The sequence below is a fragment of the Panthera onca genome, chromosome D1 (assembly GCF_046562875.1).
Source record: "Panthera onca isolate mPanOnc1 chromosome D1, mPanOnc1 haplotype 2, whole genome shotgun sequence".
Classification (NCBI taxonomy): Eukaryota; Metazoa; Chordata; class Mammalia; order Carnivora; family Felidae; genus Panthera; species Panthera onca.
In genome coordinates this window covers 47,396,543-47,422,236 of record NC_138348.1, presented here as the reverse complement: position 1 = coordinate 47,422,236, position 25,694 = coordinate 47,396,543, and the positions used below count along the sequence as shown (strand labels likewise).

General features: G+C 47.7%; 1 protein-coding gene across 1 annotated transcript in view; it reads right to left on the bottom strand.

Annotated features, from left to right (window-relative positions):
- GALNT18 (polypeptide N-acetylgalactosaminyltransferase 18) overlaps window positions 1-25,694 on the bottom strand; it is a 351,350-nt gene that overhangs the window by 26,052 nt on the left and 299,604 nt on the right. Inside the window, exon 9 of the mRNA XM_060606015.3 lies at window positions 21,545-21,640. Coding sequence (XP_060461998.1) covers window positions 21,545-21,640 — 96 coding nt within the window. The remainder of the gene's footprint in view (window positions 1-21,544; window positions 21,641-25,694) is intronic.

The window sequence follows — 25,694 nt, the reverse complement described above, 5'->3', positions numbered from 1 at the left end:
AGAGAGGTGCCTACGGGGGTGGGGAGAGAAGGCCAGACAAGCAGCTCGGGGCTGAAGAGTTCAGACAGCACACGTGAGCTCTGACTTCAGGTTACCTGCCCCTCCTCCACTTGTGAGCGCCTATGAGGAATTCTCAGAGTGGTTTGGGTCAGAACCATCCAGGGTGCCTGGAAAGTGAGCTGGGGTAGAGGTGACACGGCCACCTCTGCAGACTTGTTTGGAGGAGGTCGCTCATGAGGCCGTGGGGAGAAAAGCGAGCTTTGGACTAGGGTGTTGTGTTGGAACATCGGACTGAGTAGAGACGACTAAGCAATGTCCGTTTTCTGCCCCCCAACTGTGCACCTGAGCAGGACAGCCAGGCAAACAGCTGCTCAGCACGATTGCTGGGCTTGGAAAGTTTGACTTAGATTCACAGCTTGTGTGTCTCATTCTGGGCCTTGTACCCACAGGGGTGGGGAAGGGGCAGCCATCTCTCCACCACGGTCTATGAGGCTGTTTGCAGACCAGTCAACCTAGTCAGCAACCTGAACCCCTCACCTAGCTCTGCCTTCTCTTCCTGTGTCATTCTTAGCTCCTGGTGTCACCTGGCCTCAGTGTGTCCCCTGCCAGCCCCTCTGTCCTCACGAGAGAGCCAGGCAGCAGGGGCCATCCTGGGCTTCCCACATGGAAACCTAGCAGGAACGGATGACCAGTGAGAGCAGAGACAAACTGGAGGAGGCCGCTGCAGGATTCTTGATGCTGAGAACTTTATCTGCTATCTTGCAACAGCATTTTGCCTCACTCGGACCATAATGGTAGGCCTATTTCAGTTGGCTGGTCAGGGTACTCCATTGCCCTGGTTCTAGAATGGACATGTTGATCAGTCTGGGCCAATAAAAGTCCTCCCTCAGATTTTCTATTTGTGGGATCATGCTGGAAGGCTCTAGGCCCCGAGCTACTGTTGCTTTCTTCCTCAGGTAAATCAGGGAAGTAAGTCCCTTCCCCTTGAAAATAGGAGAGACTAAGGTTACATATGAAGGGAACCATAGCCAAAATAGGAGGAGGGCAGGCAGGAGGGAGAGAGAGAAGAGGAGGAGGAGGAGGAGGAGGAGGAGGAGGAGGAGGAGGAGAAGGGAAGAGTACAGCAAGCTTCATTCCTGCCCCTGGATCCAGCCCTGCCTAAAGTTGGAGACAGACGTGGACTTGTCCGTTACAGGAGATAAAAACTTTTTGCATTTAAAAAAAAAAAATTTTTTTTAACGTTTGAGACCGAGCATGAACAGGGGAGGGGCAGAGAGAGAGAGGGAGACACAGAATCTGAAACAGGCTCCAGGCTCTGAGCAGTCAGCACATAGCCCGATGCGGGGCTCGAACTCACGGACCGCGAGATCATGACCTGAGCCGAAGTCAGACGCTTAACCGACCGAGCCACCCAGGCGCCCCAAAAAAAACTTTTTGCATTTGATTTGGGTCTTTGTCATTTGCAACTAAGAGTCTTGATTAATCTAGAATACCCAGGAGACCTTTCAAGAACCCCAAAGGGGAGGAACCAAAAGGATCAAATCACAGTGGTCTTTAGCTACTGGGTGAATGTAAGTGGCATGTGTGTACATGTTTTATTCATTTATTATAAAGCAAGGCACCTGTTTTAATAATTACTGAAGTTCATGAATTTATGGTTGTTTTTTTAAACAAGATAAAGATCCCCCCTCATGTGCATGCCAGTATGCTTTCTTTAGTGGGTGAAAAGCTAGTGGGCCTGGAGGTTCACATAGCCTTAGTAAGCACCTAGGAGTGGGCTGAGCATCTGAATATTACCTATCACGTAAGTATAAGAGAAGCTGAGAATTTCAGAGGAAGCCCAAGTTCTAGGAAAATAAGATTGGCATGGCCCAGGATGAGACTAGGAACAGGTGCCCTGGACTGGGATCACTGCCTGAGCCGTCTTTTTCTGCAGCCTCCTGTGTCTGGGGAGCAGTGCTTGCTAATTGCCCCGACCTGGGCCTTAGCTGCGCATCCCGGTCCTGCTGCTTCCCCTCCCTCGCTCCTCCCGTTCTCTGCCTGTGCATTTCACAACAAGGTGAGAGGGTGCAGGGCCAGGGACTGGGGCAGGCAGTTGTGAAGAGGTGGGAGGGGAGCGGGGGTCATCGCACTTGGCCTACAATGAGCTGGAGAGACACAGATGAGGCAGCTCTGTAGCTAAGACATGGATCCATAAACTCTTACTGCTGAGGCCCCTGGAGCTGTCCCCATTCCTGCCACCCCTACCCCGGTCAAACTTCCTTTTGAGTCTATGCAGTGAATTACCCAGGTTTTCTATAATTGCACCCACCCTTCATTTTTAACCAAAGCTGCCCATGTTTGTTTCAGTTGTTGCTGTTGATAATAACTCCCTCCCCTTGTATGAGCAAACAGCTCGTTTGTTCATCGGGACATTTGCTATCTTCAAGAAATTTCAAACACCTGCTGACTGTTGGGTCCCGTTTTGGTCCCTATTTTGGAAGGTACTGCTCAGAGTCCTTCATAGCTGTGTCTGCTTGTCTGATACAAGCTGTGTCTACCCACTGACAAACAGCTAAAATGGAGCATATCATGTGCACTTAGGAAAATGCCCTGGCATTCTTCATTGCCAAAACACAACCGTCTGCCAACTCGCTATCAGCTGGTGACAGTCAATGCATGCTCTTCAACCACTTGAACAGACTGACTCACTGCTCTGTCCTATGAAACTCCTCCTGTGTTCCCCTCCCGACAGAGCTATTACATGTCCCTGCATTGTTAGTGTCAGAATTGGCCACATGCCTTTAACGGAGTGGGAGAGACCTGCTCCATTTCCAATCAAAAGCTTTAAGAGCAATCGTGATCTACCACATCTCTCTTCACTCTCTGCCATTGGATTGATAGCATCCCAGATGGGGGCTGCTGCTTCGGTCCCAGAAAAAGGAGAGGTGACACAGCTGGAGCTAAACCATGATGACCATAGAGCATGAGCAGGAAATAAGCATTTCTTGTAAGTCACTGAGATTTGGGGACCATCAGCCTAAGCTGAATGAAAAATTGATACTATATGAGGGGTGCTACGAAACTCTAAAATATGGGACACTGACTTTGGGGCCAGAAAGTGAGCAGTGAGGAACCATCCCCAGAAGCTGGAAAGATGGCGTCCTCTTTTATGCAGGGGTGAGACATCTGGTATAACTGTTGCCTGTAGTAACTTGGTGGACTGTGCTTTTGATGAAGAGCATGCCTGTGTTCCTATTGGCTGCTTTTGACAAGGCTGCAAAAGGGGAGATCAGGTCAGCAAAGACTTGGACATGTAGCACGACCGAGAAATGTTTGTTATTGTAAGCCACTGGGATTTCGAGGTCATGTGTTACTGGAGCATAACGAAGCCCGAACTGACCAACACGACGACTGTGCTATGCTCCCTCACCAAATAATCACACAAAAATAGAATCACAGAGTGTGATGCAGGATCTTCAAACAACAAAGGACTTCAAAATAGATACCAAGAAAACTTGATCTAGTGGAGGGAGGAGGGGAAGGAGTTGACTCCAGAAAGATTGACTCTGGATCGGAACTGTCTAATTTGAGTGCCCCCTCTCATTGTTCACTAGCTGTGTGACTACAGACCATGTATTTGGCCCATTCATTCTTTCAATTTACTCATCTGTAAAAGCAGGTGATAATAACGGTACCTGTCGCACACAGTTGTTGGGGGAATTGTATGGACTGAGCACTGGTTAGTGTTAGCCATTAGTAATGTTTTGTAACCTCTCTCTCATTGGGTTACCAGTTTCCCGAGGGCAGGAACCATGCTGGTCTTGCTCATTATTGTATCTCTATTGTCCAAACTGCTGTTTGATATATGACCTATACTCAAAACATATTAGCTGATTGAATGTGTTAAACTATTCCAGGGACCTTGAACTCCAGGTGAGAAATCATCCAGGCTTCCTCCCTAGTACCTGTTTCATGTCACTCAAAGACTCCTCTAAGCTCTCTGTTCCGTTTTAGACCAGCATCTTGGACAACACCTTCCATATAACCTTGTGGATCAATAGTTTAGGCAGAATGGGATTCTCTCTCTCTAGGACAAGATTCTCAATATTTGCTCCCAGGACACCATCTGTGCCACACCTAATTCTTACCTGGACCCATGAGCAGTGATGGGGGTGGAGGGGCAGAGAGCTCAATCATTTGATGGCACACCACAATTGTTATCCTGCACTGAATTAAGAAGAGTTTAGAATATTGCCAGGGAGGAGGGGTTGGGGGAAGAGAGTGTATGTGTGTGTTTGACTGAGATTTTAACACGTGAAGTCAATGATGGTCTGGACTCACCAGCAATCTCCGTGATCAGGAAGATGGGGGACAGAGCATGGAAACAAAACCTGCCCATTAAGACCCGGTAGGGAGAAGTCCGCTCAGAGATATAGAGCTCATGTGGATGAAATCTTGGTGCCTGATTCTGATTTGCAAATGTAAATCTCTCTTGTGCCTGCTCCAACACTATTCTGCATCTCTACCTCCCTCTGCCCTGAGAAGAGTATGATCTGCTTTACTGGGGAACAAAGGTCCAGCTCACGTCTTTACTGGATGTTACAGACCTCGGACAGCAGTGCCAGGATAGATTGCACTACGATAAGGTATTAGGAAACTGAGGCCATTTGGGGGGAGATTTCTTTTCTCACGACACCTCAAGACAGGTGCTCAATAAATATTTTTGGATAAATGAGAAAATGAATGAAATAACAGTGAATCTGAAAAGCCATTGTTCTATAATTAGAAGAATGGCCACAGTTTTCCCCATTCTTGCATGCAGACTCTGCCCTGTGAGGCTGGGCTTGGCCTTGTGACTTACTTTGGGCAATGACAAAATTTTCACAGCAAATGTGATGCAAGCAGAGACTTCTACAGGGATGCTTGCCCTTTCTTGGTGCTCTTAGAAACCCCTGTCACTGCCATCATGTGAAGCAGCCTGGATCATCCTTTTGGATGATGAAACACACATGCTCCAGACACTCCCTCCTTCCAGCTGACAGTCAGCCAACCTCTGGAGGCCGACTCAACTAGCTGACCAGCATTTGGCCACAGATGCCTGATTGAGCCCAGCTGAAACCATCAGAAGGCAGGGCCAGCCCACCCCACCCCACCCAGCTCAAATTGTTGACCTTCAGAGTCTTGAGCTAAATAGATGGGATGTATCTTTTAGTTTAAATTTTTATTTTTTGAGAGTATGCATATGTGTGCCATGTACAAGCAGGAGAGGGGCAGAGGGAGAGAATCTTAAGCAAGCTCCATGCTTGGCACAGAGCCCGATGCAGGCTCCGTCTCATAATCATGACCTGGGCTGGAATCAAGAGTTAAACATTCAACCGACTGAGCCAACCAGGTGCTCCTAAATGGATGTATCTTAAGCCACTAAATTTTGGGGGGTAGTTTTCTAGGCAGCAAAAATGATACAGGTAGCTCCTTTCACAGGCATGTTTGTTAAATATATGGCACAGAGTGTAGGTACTCAGTAAACTGCTGTTACTTTTTCCTCCTGATTAATGAAAATAATTATACTAATGATATTATTTAATGACCTCTATGTCAGTGAAGCTAAATTCTTCACAGATACTTCCTCCATCCTCAAAATAACCCTGGATAAGTGGAATATTATCCTCTCCTTTTTTAGGTGTGAAAACTGAATTAGACGGAGGTAAATGAATGCAAAGCAAGTAGCAAAGCTGGTAACTGGACTCAGGTCACCTGGCCCCCAAACTCAGCTCCCAAGCACTACAATACCCTGCTTCTTACTAAAGGAGGAAAGGAAGGTTCCATTCTACCCCTTCCCACCTGCGGCCCCCACTCCTGAAGTGTTCTTTCTGCTCTGCTTTTGTTTGTGCATATCCTACTCTTTGAGGTCCAGGTGTGGCTCCTCCTCCAGGAAGTCTTCCCTGACCTCTCCAGGTCACCATGACTCAGCCCTTTTTCTCCTTGGCAGCTGGGACTCTGATCCCTTCCAGTGGCAGAGGGGAAAGCTCCAGGAAGCCCTGCTGATCCTGGGCTGATGTGACCGGGATGGGGTTCGTTCACCATGAGAGCCTTAGGGGAGGGTACTTTGTGGGGCCCAAGGTGACTGCAGTAGCTGCATACAAGGAGATGGGGCTCCCCAATCTGATTCTGCCATCCCTTTCCTTCCAGCCACCCTCTTAAACATCTGGTTTAACTTTTGGTGTCTTTGTGGGGCTTTCTCGTCCTCTCTCAACCCCCGATATGCTCTGTGCTTCTTTCTTGGCCAATCTTCCTTTGCTTCCCCCTGACTCTCAAACCTTCCCCAAATGCCTACAGAACACCCAGTATCTTTCAAGGACAGTCCTTTCCAGCCAAAAAGGACTTGTCCTGTCTCTACCCACACATGGCATTTTCCCGAAGGATAATGCTACTCTTGTGGGCTTTGACTCTGTTGCTTCTTCCATCAGGGACACGAGGCGGAGCTGGCAGTCTCCTCTCCCTGCAGCAGCGCCCCTTCTCCACCCCAGCCCTCCATCCCGTACAGAAACCTCCCCTCCTTAGGCCTCAGCCATCAGGCCCCACTTATGCGCTGCCCGCTTTGTGCTTCTCACCCAAGTGCTTCCCAGGCAGTCCTCTGCTACTCTCCCGCTGCTACCATCCCACTGGGCAGCTCCTCAGACGATGAACGGCCCCACCTGCACTGGGACCTCAGCCACGGGGAGAGCCACCTGTACTGCGCTTTAGTCACTCACACCCGGGAACCCTGGCTCTCAGTGCCCGAAACTGTTGTCCCCTGAGATCTTCCCCTCCTCTGCCCTACGTTCCCCCAACCACCTGTCATCTTGATTACTCATTCTCTCACTTCCCAAATGCCTGCTCATCAACCTGACACCTTTGGAACAAGAACCTTGTTTTTTTTTTTTTTTTTTTCTTTCCTCCCCTACCTTCATCTCCCTCCCAGCCTCTCCACATTCCTGAAAGGCTGCACCCACATTCCTTCAACTATCCCCTTGCCAGCACCTTCCAGTCTTTCGTTCCTTATTCCTTCCGCCTTTGACACCCTGTGAGCCCCACCTCTGCAGCTGATTCGCCTTCTCCACACCCTCTCCAGGGATACTGGGCACACCAACGAAAAATCATGGCAAGGGGCACATGAGACCCTCCACAGACTCATGGTCTTCAACCTCAGCTGGGCCCCTGCACACCGCCCTCCACGCTAGGCCTTCTGGTGTGTCTCTGAGCCACCCCCCTCCCCAGGGTTTCTATACCTTCTCTACTCTCGAATACAAGCAGAGCCCCCATGCTTGACTTGCAAGACAGCCTGCAAACTCATTCCTCTTGGACAAACCTCCATCCTACCCTTGAAGTCCAGGGCCAGCCCACTGGCCTTGGACCCCATCCTCTCCTGTCCTTGCTCTTTCCCCACCCAAGAATGTTGCTTCATTCTCTCCCCATACGAGCCCTCTTTCTCTACAGACTTCCTCCTCTCAGCCTCAGACACGCTCCCATATTGCTTCCCTTAAAAAGCAAATCAGAACACACATGTTCTCTCAACATCTCACCCCTCTTGGTAGCCAGCTTCTTTTTCTTTCCATCCCTTCATAGCAAACTGAGGGGGAAAGGAGTTTACACTTGTTCCTGGTCCTCACTTGCCTCCCTGGATGAAGCCCTCTACCCACCATATCCTCCTGGACATATCATGACCACCTAGCTGTGAGGGCTGAAACGCTCCTTATAGCATCAACCATCCTCATTCTTCACAGGTAGGTACCAGCTCAAACCTTGCCACTCTAGAACCACCCCCCCCCCCGCCCCGCTTCCCCCAGAGGAACCAAGAAGGTAAATCCCGGCTCAGTCTCCTTTATGATCATCACTTAAAAGGCTTTAATTTTCCATGGATTCAATCATTTCTTTATTTAATATATATTTGTTAAACACCTATAATGCCCCAGGCAAATATGACTGAGTGACTTCTGAGCAGTTCAGGATATTCTGAGGAGCTAAACATACTGCAGAGACATAAATGTGTTCTGTAGCTCAGTTCTACAAGAATTAAGACCAGCAAGGCCTTTTTCCTGCAGAAAAAAAATGTTATGAAATTTTCCTTTTAAGCATGTCCTTCACCCAAGTCAACCTCCACTCCCACACGTGTTCCTGCATTTAATAGTGTATTTTTGAGCAAGAAAAAAAAATAAAGCTGTTCTGGTGATTGATTTAGAGGGCCCGGCTCTGCTGAAATTCCCAGTATATTAACACAGTGCTAACCTCAAGGACTCCACTAACGCTCTACGCTGGCAGACTAATGCACAGCGATGAACAGATTTCAGAAAAAGCGGGGACAAAGGCTGTGTGGTGACAATGGAGTTAGTTGGAAAAAATCAAATAGAAGAACCCATTTATGCCCATAATACATTCTGAACACATCTCCTTAGGAAATTTCTTGAAATAGGCCAGCATGTCCATAAGCTGCCCTGATCTAAACACCACTCAGACATCCCCACCCCATGCCACCAACCATATCCTAGTCCTGGAGCCTTATTTCCTATGTTCCTTAACACATTCTCAGCCAGGGGTTGGCACCACCCTCCTCCAGGGCACGGGGAAATGCACAGAGGTGTTCGGGTCCACACTGATGCTACTGCTGGTTGATCAGAGTCCAGTGAGGCTGAATGTCCTGCACGGTCAATGGGAGAAAGCTCTCTTGCCTGAAGGTTGAGTCGAAAGGGAAGGCAGGCTGCCTCTGTGTGCCAGCAAGCATGGTGGCAGGGGAGGCCTTGATGGCTGGGCTCTCCTTCCCCACTCCTGCCCAACCTGCACCCACAACAACTGGACCTCATCAAGAAAAATGCCCTGGATCTGGCTTCCATTTCAGTGGGGGTGCGTATATCTCTCAAGCTCCTGTCCGTAGGTCCCCACAAAAAGATAGTGGGTCTAAAAAGTGATACTGAGCCTGCCAGATCTTATCTTGACTATTAATAACTTGTATTACTAACAAAAACAGCAACTGCTATATAGTGACTGTGGATTTACAGTGTACCAGGCGTCGGGCTGAGAGCCTTATGTATTTCTCCACCTAATCCTCACAAAACCTCTATCAGATGGATGTCTGTAACTCCATATTACAGAAGAATCAGGCTTCGGGTGAAGGCTGGTAAGTGGCAAAGCCAGTGTGGCTGGGCAGGCTGCTAGGAGGTCTTTGTTAGGAAGACTACCTTCAATTACCCAAAAATCCACCAACTTTATGAACCGAGTCATTTACTAAGTGGAGGCGCGCTGAGTGCCTGCTCTGTGCCAGACAGTGTGCTAGGCTCAAGGGATTCACTAGAGGGACAAGCAAGTGCCTGCCTTCAAGGAGCTTATGATCTAGTGGTAGAGCATAAGTCTGTTTTACAAGGAGACAAACTGATGACTAAGTGCCCACTGTGATTAGGATCACATGCGTCCAGATACTACAGGAGCTGTGAAGCAATCAGATGGTTGCCGAGATTTGAGAGTAACTAGTGAGAACACCTAGGATAGGGTGGTCTGGGGAATCGGACTTTGTCTGAGACCTGAAGGGTAAGAACGGGGGAGAAGTGGATTGACGCTTTGCTCCTGGAATGCTGAGACTAGATGTCTTCCAATGGGGAGGAAGGGGGAACCCCAAAGGCAGGAGGCACATGTAGGGAGTCCTCATGAGTCAAGAGAGGGCTAACCCACCTGCATTCTGGGTCAGAGCCCAGGGTGGATGGGGAAGGGCAGTGCCAGCTGGCTAGTGTTTGCCAATCGCCTTCAGCCTAGTCTCAGGAACCTGCCATAAGTCCCTTCAGGGAGGAAACTGCAAATCAGACTCCCTTTTCCTTTAGATCCTAAGAAGAGCAGGCCTGGTGGTAGGTTAAAACCTCCCACCCCTATAGGGTCATGGCAGCCTTTATTTGTCCTGCAAGGACACTCTGAACCCCTCCAAGGGGCAGCACCAAACTGTGGTGGCTTCTTGTCCTGTCTGCCCAGAGAACTCCCTGAGAGCAGAGGCCACAGTTGATGAAAGTAGGGAAGCAGTCCTCAGACAAGGCTCTGGGCATCGGCTTGGCATCTGTGCCAATAAATGCCACCAGCTGGGAATCCCATGACCCTGAACAAGTTACATTACTGCCTGGAGGCTGGTTTTCTCCACTGTACAAATGGGGTAACAGCAGAACCTACTTCCCAGGGCTGCTGAGGGCATTAGCTGAGATTATGCACACAGAGCATTTAGAAAGATGCCGAGGAACAGTAAACAAAGGTAAGCTGTTGTTGGTATCATTATCTCTAGGCAGACTAGCGAGCTCTCAAAAGTGTGGGGACACTGCCCTAATTAGAATAGGAAACCCACCTTACTGAGCAGGGTCCTGTGCCAGGCTTGGAGTGAGGCACATATGGGTGTGCTCCTTCATTTAAATTTGGCATCTGCCCCATTTGACGGATCAGGAGGATGACGCGAGGAGTTGGGGGGCGGTGAAGGGATTTGTCAGCACAGAGCCAGGTCCAAGGTGGGATCTAAGTTCAGCGGCTCTGATGCTGGTTCAGCGACCTGTCCCCAAGCTAGAAGCCTAAGAAGCAAAGCTCTCCCAAGGCTGGAGAGTGGAGGGGGCGAGGTTCAGCCTCTCACCGGGTGGTGAGCCAGTACTGTTTTCCTCTGTGTTGGCCCACCGTGGTGCTACTAATGACTGCTGCTTCCCGGCCTGTGGGAGCTTAATAAAGTCATGCAAAACTCGCTGTTTACCACTCTAACTGTGGAGTCTGGACATGAAGTGAAGAACATATCACGTGGAATGAATAACAAATCAAGCGGCTCCTTTTTTTTTTTTTTTTTTTTTTTTTTGTTTGTTTGTCTGTTTTAGCACCGAAGCTTAGGAGCACTGCAGAGTTCACCATCCCTCTGTGTGGCGCCAACATCTGTGAGTGAACATCCCCGGCGGTGCCCCACTGTGTGCCCGCACCCCCACCCTGAGCTGATGCTTCGGGCTCCGAGTGCAACCACCAAAAGGGAAACGGAGATGGGTGGTTTTTGAAAGCAGGTGCCAAACCAGCTGCGCTCCCCCACCCAGTGTGGGGACAAGCTCCAGGCTGATAGCCCCTGGACCCGCCTAAGGTTATCTGCGATGGAGCCTTGTGATGGGTCTGTGCCCTGGGGAAGCATCTAGAGCCCAAGAGAGGCAATACCAGGAAAGAAAGCAGCACCGGTGGTCAGCATGCCCTTCCCAGGTTCAAGCCTCTTCCTCTGCCCTGGGAGAGGTGTGATATAATTGCACCTACCATCATGTTCTGGGTCCTAGGGGCCTGCATCTACCACTCACTGTGGTGGGGACTTGGGTACATCTTTACGTCTTTGAGCCAACATCTTTGAAGTGGGAATAAGGTGGCAATGGGGCTTTAAGATGAAATGACACCTGGAAGGTATCTAGGGAGACTAATACATAGCAATCACATATATATGATGTGTCTTTTATATAGAAATACATATATATAAATACAATGTGTATTAAACTAATAACATAACCTCCTATAGTTAAGTAGTTTTTACTGCGAACTAGGTTTTAAGTTAGATATTCCAGGTAAAGAGAAATTAAGTATCCTGTTCCAGGTGACACAACTTCTAAGTGCAGAGTCAGGATTCATGCCCAAGTAGCCCCCACACGGCCCAGGACCGGCTAGTTACTGTCTTTTAGTAGGGCTGTATGGAAGAAATGAGATCGCAGGCTGGATTGAAAACCATGCATTCACTCCTCACTGAGGAGCAGATAGAGTGCAGTGAGTTCTTGAGCCCCGGGATGCAGGCAGGATACATTAGACACCGGGTCTCCATGGATGCTTCTAGGGCTGAAAGGATGAAGGGAGCCACTCCAGCCCTGGGGGTTCGGGGTCAGGGTGGGGTGGCTGGGATGACTGCAGATGGTCAGCCCTCCCCATCCCAGCCTCGAGCGTCCCACTTTTGCACACTCGGAGAGGCCACCCTCGGGTGTGATCTAGCACCTGCAGGCATGTTCTATGCATGGGGTCAGAAGCTGTCATGCACAGGCCATCAGAGTGTCACCAGTCATTCTGCCAGAAGTACCACTTACTCTGCCTCCTGTGGAAATGATGGCCCTGGAATATGAGATGCCACAGCTCAGGGGCCAATAAACCTCTGATGAGGCCCTGCATCATGCAGACCTGGAGGCGTCCGCCTAAGTTGCAAGGCTGGTTGAGGCTCCCCTCAAACTGGAACCCAGTTAGGGCACGGTGCCAACGTTTGTCAGCTGGTACCTGGGCAGCAAAGCCACACACTGGGAGGTGCGCGGGGCGCACTTTGATCCTAGCAGAGCCAGGGGGTAAACTCAAGAAAGCTTTTCAAAACCTCACAGCCATTCAGTGCCAGCCATTCTGATGTACTGATAAATAAAAATCCTAGAGAAGTGGAGAAACCTTCCAAAGGTCACAGAGAAGCGGCTGGTGATTTAAATTCTTGCCGTGCAAAGTAAGACTCTTCAGTTGTCTCTGAGGTGTTACTTGGGACATCTGGGGGATGTGTGCACAGTCCATGAGAGGCCTCTAATGTCCCCCAGGAGCACCCGCCAGGGCCGGAGACCTGGCTCCGTTACAGCCCCACATGGGAGTGGCACGTGTGTATGCACGTACAGCCAAGTTAGAACTTTAAAAAATGAAGAAATTCCAAAAAAATCTAAAAACGCAAAGGCACCAAAGTCCATCTAGAATGCCACACTTTTCTTTTATGAAACCAACTACCCGATCTAACGTGAAAGCTGTCTCTGGGTAAAAATAGAATACTTCTTTAAACTCTAATCTTTATATTTCTGAGTCAAAAAGCACTTCCTGAAGCACAACGTGGCGGTGTAAGTATTTCCAAAGCTTTAGAGGGAGTTAAAGATCCTTTCATCTTTCGTCTACAGCCAGGAATTCACATTCCTGTAGGAAAAGCACTGTTTTCCCTGGGCCTTTTGTAGCCTAGAAGATGGAGGCAGCAAAGAACAGGAGAAGCCCCCAGACCCTGTCCTGTGCTATCCGTCCTTTGATGGGCTGATGAGAAGGTGATCAGGGGCGGCAGGCTGCATCGTATGAACCGTGACGATCCCAGTGCCTGGCTTCCTGTCCGCACTGGGACCCCTCCAGATGTGGGGCCTGGGCAAAGTGCCTTTGCCACTCCCAATTCGTGGCATAAAGTGTAATGCTCCGTGCATGTTTCTTGAATGAGCGAATGAATGAGTGAAGGAGTGATTGATTGAATAAATACAGAGTCTGTGGGGAGACCCTATTGTTGTATTTTTCCCAGCAGAAGAAATTTTCCAGGCTGTTACACTAATTAGGGCTAATATTCTCAGTTATTTTGAGGATAGCTTGAAATTTGCTGCTAATTTAAATAAAATGGTTACGTTTACTCATTAACCAATTAGCATGCTTCCCAGCAGCTTCACCTCACTAATTTGATTAGTTACACTATGCTTTCTCCTACCCAGAGCTGAGAACATCACAACTATATGAGAGTAAACTTTTTAAAAAACACAGAAGCAGAATCTCTCACAGGGTTTAAACACGGATGTGAACCCAGTCACTCTTTACAGCTCACCGTGTCCCCACTAGAAGTTGCTCTATGTTACCGTTCCTATCACTAGACCAAATTGGTTTTTCAAGGAAAACAAAACTTTCCAAACTTTGGGGACTTCCTGAAACACAACCTGTCTCCTATGTTTGAAGAATGAATGATCGAAGCTGGAGAAGAAACTGGAAGCCAAAATACAAGCCCCCTTCCTAGCCCCGTGTTTGTCAGTGACCTGCAGTACATACGGGCTCAGGCTAGCCTGCTCATATCATTTTCCTGTTTTCTTATTTGTCAGAGGTGGAAGTGATTTAGCAAATATCTAATTTTCTGTGGCAGAGACCGGCTTCCTGGGCACGCAGAAAACCCTAGCTTCCCACACCCTCGGTAGTTAGCTGGCAGGGCTGTGTGACTGGCTCTGGTGAATCAGACGTGAGAGGAAGTAAGGTGAGGCACTTTTCATTTGAGGCATGAAAATCAGAGTTCCAGGCACACTCTTCCCCTTTGAGGGGGGGTTGTGGGTGGAACTGTGTACCTCAAAAGTTCGTATGTTGAAGTCCTAATCCCCCACCCCCCAGTATCGCAGAATGGGACCTTCTTTGGAAATAGTCATTGCAGATGTAACTAAGTCAGGATGAGGTCACACGGGAGTAGGGTGGCCCCTAATCCAGTATGGCTGGCATCCTTACGACAAGGGACAGAGACCTGGGAGAACACCACACGGAGGTGGTATGCTACCACAAATAGAGTTCTTGGTAGCCAAGAACTACCAGAAGCTAGGAGAGAGGCCCGAAACAGATCCTTTCCTGGTGCCTTCAGAGGGAGCACAGCTCTGCCAACACCTTGGTCTTGGACTTCTAGCTTCCAGAACTGTGAGACGATATACTTCTGTTGTTTAAGCCACCCAGGCCGTGGTCCACTGTGATGACTGCCTTAGGAAATAATCTACGGGAAAGGCCACGTGGTCAGACAGCGCATCCACAAGGGATGTCACTAATGGCCTGAAGAGGCACTCTGCCTTTAGCCAGCTTTGTGAACAGAGTAAGAGAAATGTCTAAAACCTGGAAATAAGGCAAAATGGGAGAGGAAATGGTCTGTCCTTTCAATATCCTACTTGGGCGTGAACAAGCCCACCCAAGGGTATGCAATTTTCCAGGAGAATGTACCTGTGTTTGACTTTGTTATTTACCTTTTGACTGGTAGCCAAACACTAGGAAGTTAAATGGTAACTTCCAGATTTGTCTAGTAAAGATCACACTAAAGGCTACGATTTTATTTCCCTATAGGACATTGACTGCTTTTGTATCTAATCTAGCAATCTTATTCTAACTTTCTTTTTTAGAAAATGCGTAGATCCTGAGCTCCTCAAATGCTCTCCAGAATTGCTTAACCTTCTTACTGGCTCCCTGATTAAGGAATTAAATAAGTTTTTGTCACATGTTCATTTTGATTTTAAGAATCATGTTTTACTTTTTTGAATTGACAAAATAAACTTGTTTGATTAATGGCAATGAGGTTTGAGGATTGTTTATTACCTGACTGATACAGATTCTTTCTGGTTTTAAAACCCCAAATGGAATAAGTTAGAAATCTGAAAGAAGGAAATGAGAAAGGGAAATGACTCTCCGGGTCAGCGGGATAAACTGGATCATCTTGCTGTCCTGCCTTCTTGACCTTTTTCTTCCTTCACCATTCTTGGCTGTGCTTGGCTGAAATCCAAGCCACACGGCTCAACTCTGGCCACATGTGTAATTCTTAGGAGAGAGAAGAGTTCAAGCCCTGGCTGTGGTGAAGACTTGAGGATTAAAAAATATAGAACAGTCTGTCTCCAGCCCTAGAATGGGGACTTAATGAGGGCAGTGACTTCCATCTGGCTCATGACTGTTTCCCAGGGCCAAGAACATGACCTGGTACATGTTGGACTCTCACTGATTTCAGAAGAAAAAAAATGTAATGAATTAAAAGGTCATACAATTCTAGGGTGGGAGTGCCCTTAGGGATTTCTTAGCTTAAGCACCTACATGATATAGGAACCTTTCATAATGCCCCTGGAGTCCACCAGAGTTGACTTGGACACTTCTGATGATGGAGAGGTCACAGTATCATCAGAGCCAATGACTGGGAAGAGTTTCTGTATACTCAGCCAAAAATATGTGCCTTTTATAATTTTGGACATTTTCATGTCTCTCTTAGATCTGTTCCTCTCCAGGCTAAACAATTCCCGTTCTCAAGGACAGTCTTGAGTTTCTTTACCAATCTTGTAATAATAAGAGCCAATATCTAGTAAGCAATGACTGTGTACTAGGTTTGTTGTCTCAGTGCTTTATGTGCATTGGTTGATTTAATTCTTATAATAACCCTGAAGGTAGGTACTGCTATAATATCTATTCTATAGGTGAGAAAATTGAGGCACAAGGAAACTTTGACACCTATTCAAGGAACCCAATTGGTAAGTGGTCTGACTGGGATTTGAACCCAGACGGTCTGGTTCTTGACCACTATATATTGCCTCATCGTTTGCCTTTCAGCATTTTCAAGCTTCCTATCAAGGAAGGAACTCCTAGCAGAGTCTAGAAAGACTGTAACTTTGGTCTGATCTCTACTCCCCAGACAACAATGTGAGGTGCCACGTCCCTCCCCTGGAGTTGTGCAGTGTACCACCTGCACAGTTGTATGTGGCAGTCTCATCTGTGCATAAGTGAACTTCCCTGGTCTCTCTGTGGCCTCTGTGGCCATGGTAACGAGAGATTTTTCCAAGAGCTGTCAGTGGCGGGGGGGGGGGGGGGGAGTGTTCCTGGAAATACATATCAAGGGTCTGATTTGGAGCAAGTCTAAGAGATTCAGGCTCTATATTTGTCCAAAATCCCCTCATGAGGTGTACCCTGACCACATACTAAGGTGATAGCCCTAAGCCTCTCCTTTGCTCCTCCCCATCCAACCCACCTCGCCCCACCCCCCAGGAGCCAGTGAAGTTTTTAAGGGCTAGTGGATACCTTTGGGAAGGCTTGCCAGTCAGAAGCCCTGCCTTATCACCCACTGCTTATCCTGTGCGCCTGCTTCTATGTCTGGTGGATGGAGGAACTCTACCAAGGACACATAGCCCATCTCCAGGATGACCCCATCCTCTTGGGCCACAGGACAGGCCAGACTCAAAAAACTCCTGCCATGGCAGGTTACCTACCACCCTGTTCTGGGAAATGGGTTTGATCTGAGGTTAGTCTCGAGCCTCCTTATCTCTGGGCACTAACAACTGTGCACCTCCTCTGTGGGCCTGGCGGGAGAAGGCAACTGGGACCCTGTGCTCCCTGTACAGCCTAGTACAGGAATGGGGAGGGGGACCCAAGTCTTTAAGACTTGCTGCATATCTCCATGAAGGAGTTGATTCATAAAGCACCGAGGGAAGGCAGCTCCCAGCCTTCCTGGCAAGCCCAGCACAAACTCACAGCTTCTCAGGCCAACTAAATTTCAGAACGAAGGAATTGAAGGTAAGTAGATAGAGCTGGTAGAGCTGGGCCTACAGCTGGCCAGCACAGCTTCCTCATTTGCACAGAAGACAGGCCCAGATGAGACGAATCAGTGGTGCTAGGGATCAGAATCGCCATTACCTTTGGGTGTAGAGTATTGACCAAGAGGAGGAATGAGGAAAGCCCAGTGGGATGACAGGCTCAATCTGGATGCTGCCTACGTGGTTGCCTGAAAATATGGAAACTCACTGAACACTTCAGATATATGTACTTTAGTGTACAACCATATCTCAATAAAAGGATAAAACAAAGGCTCAGAGAGGGTTAAGGTGACATTACAAATGTGTGGCAAGACCAAGCCTAGAACTCAGGATTCCCGAAGCCCCCCTTTCCATTATTCCGCTGTATTTTTGCTGTCACAGAAACTCAGTGATGCTCCATTAGTCTAGGGGTAGGCTTTGACCAGGGCAGGAATCCATAGCACATGGCCCATGAGGTCAAGGAAAGTCAGTCCAGTGTGGGCTGGAGTTAGAATCTTGAAGGTATTTATACTGAGCAAGGCTTAATAAGAAAAAGCAATAGTAATAGTATAGCACTATCGCAACATTAACATCTAATATTGAGTGCTTACTATATACCATGCGCTATTTAAAACATTTTTTAATGTTTATTATCTTTGAGAGAGGGAGAGAGGGGGAGAGAGACAGACAGACACAATCTGAAGCAGACTCCAGGCTCTGAGCTCCCAGCACAGAGCCCGATGAGGTGCTCGAACTCACAGACCGTGAGATCATGACCTGAACTGTAGTCGGCCGCCCAACCGACTGAGCCATCCAGGCGCCCCTACCAGGCACTATTTTAAATACTTTACATGTATTAAATCTTTACAACAACCTTGATGGTATATACCACTATGAATCCATATTTTACAAAAATACAATAGGCCCACCTTTAAAAACTTGCCCATTTAAAAATGTGACAACTAGAGAGCATTGAAGCTGATTTTTGATTCCAGATGACCTGATTCCATAATCCATGCTCTTAGCCACAACACAGACTGCCCTATATTGAACCAGCAGCAGCTAGTAGACTGGCAGCCTTTGCCCAAACTGACATCTGCTATCCCACAGAGAAAACACTCAACATTTGTCCAATGATCCAGATAAGCAACAATCCTGCAGATTTCCACCTAGACTTGTTAAAAGCAAGTCCCTTCATTGTCTCCTGGACTGCATGTATTAAAAAGCAGACAAGGAATTGGCAAAAAGACAAAACTACTTGTGACCTGGCCACGTTGGCCCATACTCAAGAATAACCTGGGGAATTTCTGAGCTGAAAACTCCAGTGTCCAACTGCATTAATGATCAGAGAAATGCAAATTAAAACCATGGTGTGATACTATACACCTGCCACAATGTCTATAATTTAAAAAGACAGGTAATACCAAGTGTTGGCAAGGATGTGGAACAACTAGATAACATGTGGTTGGCACGAGTGAAAATTGAACTACTTAATTTGGAAATCTGTTTGACAGTATATTGGGTTGGCTTGGGTTGCCACCACAAAGTATCACAGGCTGGGTGGCTTAAATAACAGAAAGTCATTTTCCCACAGTTTTGAAGGCTGGGAAGTCCAAGATCTAAGTGCTGGTGCCTTCAGGTTCCAGGGAGAGCTCCCTTGCTAGCTTGCTAACCACCTTCTTGCTGTGTTGTCACATGGCAGAGACAGAAAGATGGAGAGAGAGAGAGAGAAACTTTGTAGTGTCTCTTCTTACAAGGACACTAATTCTATAAGATCAGGGATCTACCTTTATAACCTTATTTAACCTTAATTACTTCCTTGCTCCAAATACAGTCAGGGTTAGTGCTTCAACATATGAATTTGGGGGTGACACAATTCAGTCCATAGCATTCTTCCCCTGCCCCCCCCCCCACAAGTTCATTTCCTTCTCCCAAGCACAATGCATTTGTTTCATCCCAACAGCCCCTGAAATCTTAAGTCATTCCAGCATTAACTCTAGAGTCCAAATGTCATCAAAGTATCATCAAAATCAGATGGGCATGAGGCTCAAAGTGTGATTTATTCCAAGGCAAAGTTCTCTCCAGCTGAGAAACTGTGATATCAGAGAAGTTATGTGCTTCTAAAATACGGTGGCTGGGCAAACACCAGTTAGACAAGTGTGTTCCAGAAGGGAGAAATTGGAAGGAAGAGGTGATGGATCCCAAATGAGTCCAAAACCCAGCAAGGCTAATTCCATTTAATCTCAAGGCTTGAGAACAATCCCCTTTGTCTTGATGCCCTTCCCTCTAGGCCCACTGGGGTGGCATCACCCTATGGCTCTGTGGAGTTGCCTGACCCTTTGGCCCTCTGAGGTGGCCCTGCCCAAGCCACTCATTGCTTTAACCCTACCCCTGAGGTCCTGGGAGGGATCATCCTGGACCACTGAAACCAGAGAGGTAGGCCTGCCCTTTGAGGTGACAGCCTTGCCCCTGGGTTTGTTGGTGGGTCTGGCCTTCAGCATCTTTCTTCTCTTGAGGAATAGTGCATGTTCACAGCTGAACAGCTCTATGCTCCTGCCTTGTGAAATCTAAGAAACCCATCAGCCTGCCTTCATTCTGTCCTCTCTTCAGTGGAGGCTTCCAGTGTCTCTGCTGGTATAAGCTCATCTCTATTTATGCCTTCTGCTGCTGTGATGGCCGATTGAGTCCACGAGTCCTACCATGATCTCTTAATCAAACAGTTGTTCAGTCACACTCAGAGTTCTCTTCAGAACATGCCATATGGACAGGATGAGAATTTTCCAAATCTTTGAGGTTAAATGGGGTCATAAGAGTCAAGCCCTGATCTAATGGGATTAGTGTCCCTTCAAGAAGAGACACCAGAGCTCTCTCATTCTTTCTCTTCCTGCTGTGTGAGGACACAGAGAAGGTAACCATCAGCAAGTCAGAAAGAGCCCTCACCAGAAACCACATCAGGCAGCACTTTGATCTTGAACTTCCCAGCCACCAGAACTGTGAGAAAATAACTTCCCGTGACATTTTGTTACAGCAGCCCCAGCTGACAAATGCAGCCATTGTCTGCTAAAAGTAAACACACATCAACCCTATGATTCAGTGATTTGACTCAGGTATAAATCCAAAAGAAATGAGTCCAAATGTGCACCAAAAGACATGAACAAGGATGTTCATAGCAGCAGTATTCATGATACTCTCAAACTGGAAATTTCCCAGGTGTCCATCAGCCATAGATATATAAGCAATACTGTATATTCATAAAATGGAAAATTACACAGTAATGAAAATTACAGCTACATGTAGCAGCGTGGAGGAACTTTACAAATATGATGAGGAAAGACAGAAGCCAACATGAGAAAGCATACACCCTAGGATCCTATTTATATAAAATTCAGAATCAGGTAATAATGCTCTTTTTTTTTTTTAATCTAGGGACTGGTTATGTTGGTGCATTTGCTCTGAAAACTCGCTAATCTGTACACTTACAATTGGCTACTTTCTGTACGTATGTTGTGCGTCAATAAAAAGTTTACATAAAAATAGTGATCTGTGAAAAATATCGCAGCATTGTAAGAATAAGAAATGAGCTGCTATACTGTGTGGTGTGGGGAGAGTGTGATCTGCTGACCTACAACTGACCAGTCAGTGATGTCACAGCAGCTTGGCCCCCATAAAGGACGAGCGGGTGGAGGTCACAGTGGACAGTTGCTGTAAGTCTCAGCACACACACATCGTGATAGCCTTCAGTTGTATGTTTAGGTGGGTAACCACTCTTTTAAACACTCAGTTATAATTGCACAAATATACACATCTTCTATACCATCTTTTAAAAAAAAATCGTGCCCTTCTGGAGGTAAGATAAGTAAACTCTGAAAGTGTCAGAACAGGTCAGTCTGTGGCATCCGTGGAAAAATGGCTGTCCGTTGTACTCTATTGAATAAACCATTTCTCTTGCCTGTGTTTCAGCACCCTCTTTGGATATCTGGAGCCTAGGCTATGACTGGCTAATTTTTCCTAGGATAAATTATTTCCCTGGTAGCTTCCCCTCATTCTCCACCAGGAGAAAGTCCTAAGAGCTAGAAAAGTTCTCCTGGCTATAGATCTTGGCTCCAGCTGTGATCTACTAAAGGGCAGAGCCCAGACGCCATGAAATGGCACTGTGAAGGGATTCTGAGATGTCAGGGAGCTTGGGGGGACCTTGGGTTCCCGCCTGCTAGGGAAGGGCATGGCTGCCAAAGCGAGGACTGAGATTTACCCATAGTTTCCCCAATAAGGCAGGCGTTCCTCTTTAGAAATTTATCCCTTTCCTTGCTCCCCACCCCAGGGGATCCAGGCATCCTAGCATCTGCTCCCCCCACCTCCTTCCAGGCAAGGCAGGCATGACTCTCCTCTTCTACTCACGAGCATACTCTTATTGAAGAGCCCTGGAAGCCTCTGGGCCTACAGTAGCCACAACATGACTTTAGCTATCCTTCTCCACACTGGACATACATGTGTACACCCCCAACAAGAGCCTCTCTCCGGGAACTCACCTGTGGTGTCATCCCATGGCAGATGTACACGATGGGAATGTTCTCTGTGTCTGGACCCTGATCAAGACACAAATCAGTCTTCAGAGAGTTCTGCAGCTGGACACCAGAGGAAAGGTAGCCACACCAAGGAGAAAGGAACAGAGAAACATATGCATTAAGTCAGGAGAAGCCAGCATTCCACTGAGACAAGTCCCATGTCCATAATTGCCCCACAGTCCCTTGAATACTGTGGAGAGCAATAACCACCAGCTTTTGCCTTGCATGAAGGTGCTGAGGGAAAACCAGCCTCCTGTGAAGGAGAAGCATTTTTGTGTTGTTAAAATGTGACAGTCCAGGTAGAAATAAAAGATATTCACACATGCACATGCACAAGGTGGTGCCAGGTTCTTTACCCTGTCTATTCCCATAGGGGTGGCACCACGGCTTTCAATAGTCCTTGGTTAGAAGTCTTTGCTCTGGAAGGTTGGGCAAAGTGGGCAATATGTTAGCTGCCTTCAGGCCTGAGATGTTCTCTGGGTCCTTTCTGCCTCCTGCAGATCCAACAGGGGCTGGCTTGGCCCCTGTGGTGCCCAGATGATGAATCTCCAGAGTGGAGGTCAGACAGGTGGATAAGGGGTCCAGGATGGGAGTAGGGGAAGAAAGAGGTATCTCTTATCCTCACCTACAGGCACATAGCAATCAATAGAACCAGTGCCTGGGTACCATGGACCAGTGTCTTACCATGTCTGGTAAGAAATCCAATATTCAATGTTCCTTTCTGGCATATGTCTACTTCCAGTCCCTAGAGAGGACAGGTTATGGTCCACATGGCCCTGCTCACCAGCTATAGCTGAGTAGACCATGGTGGGCACCAACATGCAGTTTAGAATGAGTTAATAATTCTATTTCTTTCTCTGTTCTCCATCCTTCTTCTTCTGGAATGTAACCATCTCATCATCCTCTTACTCTGTCCTAGAACTCTAGATGAGAGAGTCAGTGTGGTCAATGGGTGGTGGCCACAAGAATTGTGAAGCCATTTAGATTGGGCATGGGGGATCTATCGGGCCATATGTAAGCTGAGAGATACAATGTGGCCAAGGAAGAAATGAAGCATGAGACAGGATTAGAGAAGTTCTGCCCCTGCTATGGCTTTAGTGGCTTCCGGGCTCGGGTGCCCATGTCCAGCTGCACTTTACTTCCTGTGCCCATTAGAGTTTGTGGTATCGTTAGCCACCTCAACTTGAGCTAGCTGATATATAGCTCTTGTTAGCAACCGAAGCACTCTGCTTAGAACAGAAGAGGGATGTTGGAATTCAGGGAAGACCAGGGCAATGGACCACACAGGTGGGGCATCTAGCCAAGGAGGCCAGAGACTGATGGCGGCTGAGCTTTCATGGTCTTGACAACTTGTGGCAGGAAGGCAATGGACCCAATTAGGGGTGCAAAATGCAACAACCAGAGGCACGTGTGTGCTCTGTGAATCCCCTGTTCTTGACAGGGGACAAGGAACAGAGTCAAATTCTTTTCTCTTGAGCTTCTTCTCCTCTACCAGGCAAAGGCATCTCAATCCCAAACTTGCAGTTTGGAAGTTCTGAAGAAATATAAATGTGTGCCAGCTCCCTAGGCAGAGGCTCCAGAAACATCTATGTAGCAAATCCTCGTTTATAAAAGAACTATTTGGCTTGCCTGTGTGAGGCAGCATACATAAACACTCTCTGGACTTCTCCCACAGCCTACAGAGAGGTGGGTGTCACATCTAAAGCTGAGAACTGTAATCCATTAGTGAGACCCGCTAACAGCTGTCGCAAAGCAAAAGCAAAAGGTCCATGGAGCCCTGATGTCAGACTTGGCTTTCTGCTAGGTTCTCAAAGCCATCCCCTGGGTGAGGAGGTAGGTGGTGGCTTTTGATAAAGTGCCCCCAGCTCTGTGTCCTTCCTCCCCCATTAAGCAGGTGGTCTGTTGATGCTGTTGGGAGAGACAGGCTGGGATGGAATCCTGGCTCCAGCTGTGTGGTCTTGGACAAAGAACATTTACTCCTTCTTGTCTGTTTTCTCCTCTCTAAAATAGGGATAATAATAGTGCCTACCTCACAGGGTTGTTATGAGGGTTAAATGAGACACTACCTATGAGTATATAGCATGGAGCCTGGTAAATAGCAAATGTGCAATAATTGTTAGCTACTATTATTACAGCTATAACCTTCCTGAGAGCCATTCAGGGAAACTAGCTTTTATGGCTGCATTTATGTGCCAGCTACCATATGAAGTGCTTTCCATGTGTTATCTCCCCTAATCCTCAGAGCAATGCAGCCAGGTAATATGATCTCTTTTAAGGGTGAGGAACAGTGGCATAGGAAGGTCTGCTTCACCTCGTCATCTGTGATGCCATTTCCATTGCATGGGCCCTTCCCCGTGTCACCTCTACTTTTGCCTTCATTTTGTCAGACGAAGTCCTCTTCTTCCTTCTGCTCTCAGCTTCTCTGTTGCTCTGGAAGTGTTTCCTGACCCACATCTGGGTGTAAGGTCATGGCCCTATGCTTCATCATCATCTCCATTTCTCTTACTGTAGCACTTGGTGTGCTGTGTTCTTATTGCTTCTTCACGTGCCTTTCTCCCCTGTCTGAGCAGGCTGGGGCTATGTCTTTCTCGTGGTCTGTGACACGGGCCGCTCCTGGCCCATAGCAGACAGTAAATCCATGTGGAATGAATGAATTAGTGAAGAAAATGAACAAATGGATGGCATTCCCAAATGAACAACACTGGCAGGTGGACAAGTGTAAAGTTCTTTCCCTCGTGCAGCTGGCGACAATCCTGAGACTGAAAACTGCCCCCTCAGATGGTGTAACTATAACTTTTAAGGTTTTATAACCTGCCAAGATCACACAGAGTAAGTGGCAAAGCTAATGTTTGGAAGCTGGGTGTGTCTGTTTCCAGATTCCATCTTCGCTGTCCACACTAGAGCTGGGATGAATCCAAAGACCCCGCCTCTTGGACGTGGAGCTCCACCCTCCGGGGGAAACCCATTCCCACACTATGGGGCCCAGAGGCCCTTCTGCCTGTGGCAGTCATTAATGGGACCTGTGAGTGGATTAATGGGCTGTGTTATAGACTTGACCCAGGCCCCACTGAGAGTTCCAGGAGGTTATTTGACCTGAGCAATGTAGTTTGGCGTAAGTTAGCACGGAAAAAGTAAGAAGAAGCTTTACCCCCAAGAAGACATCTGGTCTCTGCATTTCAGAATAAAAATAATCACCAGGAAGAATGATTCAGCCTCAGCAAATCCTCTTGTGGCTGCATCCTGCTTTGCCCATCTTCACCCTGTTGCCCCCATTAAGAGTTAATTATGCTCCTTGACAAGCCAGCGTGTCTCTATTCTGTCAGAGCCCAGCCTGTGGAGGAGCCAGAAGGGAGGGGAGGCTGGCTGGGCTCCCTGAGCAGGGGCTGGCAGATGAACATGTGGGGGTGGGGGTCAGAGACTCTGCTAGCCCCAGGGATGGTTAGCACTGCTCAGTCCTTTGGGATGATGAGAGAATGGCTTTTCAGCACACCAGAGTAAAAGCAGCTCTAACTAAGGACTCAGATCCAGATCTCAACCCTGTATATGCCACTTACTATTTGATCAACGAAAGGTTTCTGGGTGTGGTGGTGAGGGCTACATGGTAATTCTGCTGTACATTTCATTAAGATGAGACCCTTTTGCTTGAAAGACAAGAATGCTTTTGGTAAGGCCCAGTACTGCAATGGCCGTATACACAAACCTCCACTGTTGTTTTCCCACTCCCACTGTAGTTAATACTGTTTGGCTGATACTGTTCAGCTATAGCTGACAGCTTAGTGAGAACATGAATCCAGAAGCTGGCCCTAGCTCACAGGGGTTTGGGGCCAATAGTTTCTCCAGAGCCACAGTAGCATAACCCTCCTTTTTGGATTGGGTCAAACCATGGCCAAGCATCATATACAACTTGCTATGGGCAGAGTGCAGGGGGACCAGTAACAGCTGTGTCCTCAATATGGCCCTAGGGAGATAGATGGGGTTGATAGGTACTTCATAGTCTGGTGTGTTTCCATGGGAACAAGAGGATGTGAAGCTTCAGGTGAGAAGTTTTCTGGCACCCAAATTACACCAGCCTGAGAAATGGAGACACAAGGGGCCACTGAGTGATTTCCTCAGG